The following is a 5,894-nucleotide window of genomic DNA, read 5'->3' as shown; positions in this document are numbered from 1 at the left end:
ACCTGTCAGTAATGTATACAAAGACATTTTGCTAATAATAAGGAGGTCACCATTCATGCTGTCACAGAACTGTTACAGTCCTACACATCCCAGTTTATCAAGATGTCCCCGAGATAGCACCAGAAGACATTTCTTTGTCAATGCCCTGGGTGCCTTCCCTTTGGCTGAACTTCTTCAGGAGCTCCAGGTCATAATGTAGCACACCACAACCAGCAGAAGCAAGTGAACGACAAATTAATAAAAACAAATTAATTAAAAAGTAAATTAAAAAGTAAACAAAAATAATTAAGAATAAAGAAATAAATAAATGTGTTTCATAACATGGAAGCAGAAAGTTGTGTCTCAACAAAAAGAAACACCTGCAGACAACAGGAACAATTCTGCTCAGGTGGTGGCAATAACAACCCTTAAAGGTTTGCTGGAGAGGAGGGGATGTGTGTGTGTGTGCCCAGGGGGCTGGCAGGCAGGCCAGGCTGGCCCCAGGCTGGCCCCAGGCTGGCCCCAGGCTGGCCCCAGGCTGGCCCCAGGCTGGCCCCAGGCTGGCCCCAGGCTGGCCCCAGGCTGGCCCCAGGCTGGCCCCAGGCTGGCCCCAGGCTGGCCCCAGGCTGGCCCCAGGCTGGCAGTGTGGGGAGATGTGTGACAGGCTGTCAGGTGACAGGCTGTGACCCTGACCCCTGCATTTCACACACACACACGGGTCAGGAACACCCCTAGGAAAATTGGATTCATCTGGTAGTGAATGTGTAGGGTAGAAAAGGTTGACATTTTGTGGCAATTTTGCTACCTATTGTGCTCTTCCCATAAATGGATTTAATTACACCAGGTTCATGGGTCCATGGGGGGGAAAAAAAAAAAAAAAAAGGTGAGAGAGAAGAAACTGGCAAAACTCTGGATGCTACAGGACACATACAGCACCCTCTTGGTTCAAATCAGTCATCATTTGATGTTCTGAGCTTTCTCCTGGAGCATGACATACAAGTTAAGGCATTATTTTGTCTTCTTTATGAAAGTATATTTGTGTGTGTGAGAGAGAGAGAGGCAAACACAGACAGATGGCAAGGTGGTGAGAGAGCCAGAGCATACAAGAATGTGCATACACTAAACATGTTTACAGTAAACCAGCTAATCTGAAAATTTCCTGGTGGAGCTGGCAGCCGCAGCGCCAGTCTGCCCCAGTGCCCTGAGAGCGTGCCCCTGCCCTCCCCCAGCCTGCTCTGGCCAGCTCTGCTTGGGCTTCCCAGCAAGTGGGGCAAGGCGTGCCCCCCCCTTATCCCTGCTGCCAGCACTGCTGGAGTGGCACAGGGTAAACAAGCAGGGACACAGGGACACACAGCTCTGTGCCTGACTCTGCTGCTTCGGCTCTTCAGCACTGCAAGCAACAAGTAACCACTTCTGGTCTCCTGGGAGAGAAATGTTCAGCTCCTGCCTCCCTCTGAAAACACTCTTTGTTCTGAGTTTAGCAGTGCTTCATGCAGGTAAGACACTCTTGAATATGACTAACAGTTATTTAAAAAGGGCTGTCTAAGAGAAGTGAAGGGCCTGCTTGGGAACCCAGCCCTGAGGGGCCCCGAACAGGTGCTCACATTGCTGTTTCCAACAGATCAGGATTTGTACAGGCTATTCCCACTTGAGCCCTGATCACCTCAGGGATACAAGCTAGTACTGGGACTGTGGGATAGGGGAGAAGCAGGATAGAAGGTCAGCTCCTCTGAGCAAGTGGCATTTGGGGTTTGTTCGTGTGTCAGGAGGGACTGTGACTAGCTAAGTACCTGCTTCTGCTTGTCTTTTAGATTTTACTGAAGCCGGACCTTTTGCTGGTCTAAGTGACTGCAAAAGTGCAACCATAGATGATGTGAATGAGAGTCTCAAGGTGAGAGGTTGGCTGAGCCAGGGTCTGTTCTGTGCCCACCTCCTGTGAGGGTGGGCTCCTGCCGTGTCTGCCTGCATGGCTGGGCAAGCACAGCTCCTGCATGGCTTTGGCAATGTACAAAGCACACGCTGGGGAGGGCAGCCACACACAAGAGCAGATAAACATCATGGCATCTGACTTACCATAGCTTTAGTTCTGCTACTGCTAGTCCAAAAATGTCCTTGTTGATATATTTTCCAGTTTTGCCCTGCTCCAGATATATGAAGGGGCTTGAACTTAAGCAGTATAGCAAGATAAGTAACGATAGCTACCTAGAAATACATGAGCTTCTTTATTGATGTATGTTCACAGACAGATTAATTCTAAGGCTCCAAAGTCTTTCCTTTTCTCCTCTAACTCCACAGAAATATTCAGAATGCTTGCCTGGAATGATTGCCAATGGTGAAAAAGCTTCAATCAATTCCCTGGTGTGGACACTGAAAGAAACCCTTGATCTGCTGCGCCCCGTTCAAGAGCAATGTGAGGCCCCTCCTGAACCAAGGCTCCCCTTTGCTGGGCCTTGAACTAAGATCTTGAACTAAGAGGCACTGGAGGAGCATGAAGGGAATATTTTCTACTACAGACCGAACCAAGTGTCTGCATTTCTTTGGGGGAAGAAGGGCAAAGTATAAAAGAGGTCTCAGTAATAGAGAGCACTTTGACTGGGGAGGCACAACCAGGGGTCCTCCTGTCCCTGCAGCCCAGGCACTGGTGCTGAGCAGCAGCACGGTCACAGCAGGGCAGCCCAACACCCCTGGGCTGTCTCGGGCCTGGCATTTTTCCCAGAAATGTGGAAATGTGGCATCAGCCACATTTTTCTCAGAAATATTGGGTTGGCTTTGGCCACAATAGCACTGAATATCAATGCTGTGAATGCAAATGCCACAGTGAGCTGTTTCTAAAGTGTAACCAGGGCTGACCCTGTTGTCACAGTGACGAGTGAGGTGAAAATTCTGTGGGTGTGGGGAAAAAAAAAAAAAAAAGCTATTGGAAACAGATCAATGAATTTGCTTGGGAAGGAGAGGCTTTTATACCCACTTTCACTCTGATACATTGTTTTCTTGCTGTCTTTCTTTTTCTTTTTATCCACCCAAAAGCTTGCAAGCAGCTACTTTCCTGCCCACGCCCAGTGGCCCCCAAAAACGGGGGGCTGGTGTGTGTGACCATTGACAACGCTCAGTACTGCAAACCCATGTGCAACGAGGTAAAAATTCCTGCCTTACCTCTGCTACATTGCTGCAGTTATTCCTTCATTTGCAGCTGCTTTTGGTAAAGCCTAATTTTGCTCACTATACTTTTTTTCATATCCCTCAGGGCTGGGAGAGGTTGTAGTGTTCGTGTTTGGCTGCCCTGACTGTTTCCTCCCCTTGCAGTTACCCTGACGTGCCCTAAGACAGTGTTTGTTTTTTTTCCTCTCCACCATTGTTTCCCAAGGGTTTTGACTTCCAGTTCCTCAGAAGCAGCAGGCTGTACGAAGTGTGTGGCAATGCCACTGGCTTTTCCTGGACCACGCAGCTTGTCGGGGGAAAGGCACTGGCTGTCTGCAACCGTGAGTGCTTCTCAGATACATCTGTGCATGAGGACACCAGGCTCCCTCTCTTTTGTTAAAAATGAAGGAAAGAAAAGTTTCTCTTTTTGTGACAACCTTGCCATTTGTGCCATTGTGAGAGCCAGTGCTAAGCTGGCAGGCTGATGAGCAACAGAACACATCAGCTTTAATACTCTCATTGCTGTTTCATCTTGAGGTACCAAATATGACATTTATGCTAATATTTGTGGGAAGATGGACCTGGTTTGTGAAAAAACAATAAATTGGCATCACTCTAACACAAACCCCACATTGCACAAGGGTTGTGACCTACTGGACAGACAGCAATAAGACATAAAACTGTTTATTTTTCAACAATACTTGAAGAGTCTTAGCAAAATTGACCAACACCAGTATGCACACACAATAAAGCCCAGCAGCTGGCCCCCAGCCAGCAGCAGTGCTGCCACCTTCATGGCAGCCCCAGGACTGTAAGATGCTCCCATTGTAACCACTGAGCAATCTGTGACCCAAAGCAGGCTGTGAGACTGTTGTTATTGCCTTAATTTAAAAATAAATGTGCATACAGACACACAAAAGGCCACCCCACCTCCTCCGTGCTTAAGGGAAAATATTTCACTGCTGACAGTGCCTAGTTGCTAGCTGTTTTCCAAGGCTTACTAAGAGCAAGCAATCATTTAGGCACTTTCATTCCAAGCTGGAAACTTTAGTCTAGAAAATGGGGATTCCGGCACAGGTTTAAAGATCAGGAAAAATCTAATCTAAGTAATTCAGCTGCTTATTTAATTTATTTAATTTATTTAATTTATTTAATTTATTTAATCATTGTCATCTTTGATCTTTTCCAGCCTCTGAGATGGCCATCAGTGGAGCTAACTCTGCCTATTTCCCCAGCAACAGCAGCTGTGTGCACACCCTTGCCTCCCCTGAGGGGCAGGCAGGGCAGGTGAACACCTTCCTGCGAGAGCTCGCAGAGCGCGGCATCGACAGCTCCGGCCGGGACGCGGGGGCCGACTGTGTCATCTGTGGGTACTAACACCACACAGCCCGGGCACAGCAGAGCAGAGCACTGAAATCATGGCTAACACGTGCAAACACACAGCTTTTATTTAGTTAAAGCCCTGGAGATCACAGTCACGACCTCAGCTTTGGGGTATGGACATACAGGTTAAATCTAATCCCACAGTGCACGGCAGAAGAGTTTCAAAAGAAAGTCACTTTTAAAGACAGTTTCAAATTTAAGCCACTTTTATGGCTCAAATTTGTCTAGCTGGAATTAAATAAGAGCTACAGTTTTTTAATGGATGCCTTCCCATTGGCTTAACTTCTTCAGGATCTCTGAAGATAGTGATAACCCTGATCGTTATCAGCAATTGTCCTGTGTCAGGGGTCACCTTCACTGAGAAAGGGCCTTACTTCTACTCACTTTTGTTAGTCACTATTACTGCTCTGGTCACCATTAAAGCTGTGTAAGTGACAACAGTTCCTGGCTGTAGGAGTATAATACTTTATCCACTTGCTTGGCTGGGGCTTAGAACAGCAGCAGAAAACCTGTCCATTGTCCACCTGGCACTAAGTGAAAGTGAAGACCAAAGGCAACTTAGCACTGGTGATCCAGCTTATTTGTGGAGCTGCAGCTACGAAACAATGTGCATGTGAATTATTATGAAATATAAACAAGAATTTTAGTTACTGCTCGCTTGGTTTTCACTGGAATCTGTGCTTGGGGTAATATTTTAATTCTCTTTTGTTGAGCAAACAGTGAAGCTGTAGATCTGAGGACAGACAGCTCATCTGTTTGTGTTTATCTTTTTAACCTTTTCCCTATTTCTGTTGATCTTTCAGACGCATAGTTTGTGGTACATGGTGTAAAATTGACTTTTACCTCATTAATCAGATAAATGATTCAAATATTTATATTTACATATTATATTTCAGGCTCAGAATCTAGTCATTACGAGCAAAAAAACCCATAAATGACCCCTGTTGCTTAAGGGCCCAGAAGCAGACAGTCATATGACAATGAGTGGAGCAGACAATTATACCAGAAAAGGGATAAGTTGGCTGCTCTGGCTGCTTATAAACCATGTGGCAATAAATTAAGTCATTGTGTTGGAGACAAAAGTTCTATAGTCTTAAAAAAACCCAATGAGTTTTGAATTGCTGGGGTGTTTTTTTTTTTGAGGGGGGTGGTGTGTTTGTTTTTTAATTTATTTATTTCTGGCAAACAAATGATCTCTTTCAAATGAAAATGTAATATTTTTAGATCTTTCCAGGCAAATCATTATCAACCAATTCTCAGGTAAAATATCTGGAGTACTTTGCAGTATAATTTTTCTACTGGTCCTGAACCCCATTTTTCCTGTCAATTTTGTTCATCTATTGTAGTGACTTTCCAAACCAATGAACAAAAAAGAAGAGTCACTCATATTTTAT

The 5,894-nt window shown here is 45.6% G+C and overlaps 1 protein-coding gene across 1 annotated transcript; it reads left to right on the top strand.

Annotated features, from left to right (window-relative positions):
* The first annotated feature begins 1,159 nt into the window (after positions 1–1,159).
* Positions 1,160–5,156, top strand: LOC134554888 (uncharacterized). The gene is made up of 6 exons (XM_063405978.1): positions 1,160–1,475; positions 1,791–1,870; positions 2,275–2,389; positions 3,007–3,113; positions 3,344–3,458; positions 4,307–5,156. The coding sequence occupies exons 1-6, from the start codon at positions 1,412–1,414 to the stop codon at positions 4,492–4,494; spliced, it is 669 nt and encodes a 222-aa protein (XP_063262048.1). The 5' UTR covers positions 1,160–1,411; the 3' UTR covers positions 4,495–5,156.
* Positions 5,157–5,894: the final 738 nt, after the last annotated feature.

The sequence above is a fragment of the Prinia subflava genome, chromosome 9 (assembly GCF_021018805.1).
Source record: "Prinia subflava isolate CZ2003 ecotype Zambia chromosome 9, Cam_Psub_1.2, whole genome shotgun sequence".
In the NCBI taxonomy this organism is placed as follows: domain Eukaryota; kingdom Metazoa; phylum Chordata; class Aves; order Passeriformes; family Cisticolidae; genus Prinia; species Prinia subflava.
Note: the sequence above shows the minus strand (reverse complement) of the source record. Positions and strands in the feature narration are given on the sequence as shown.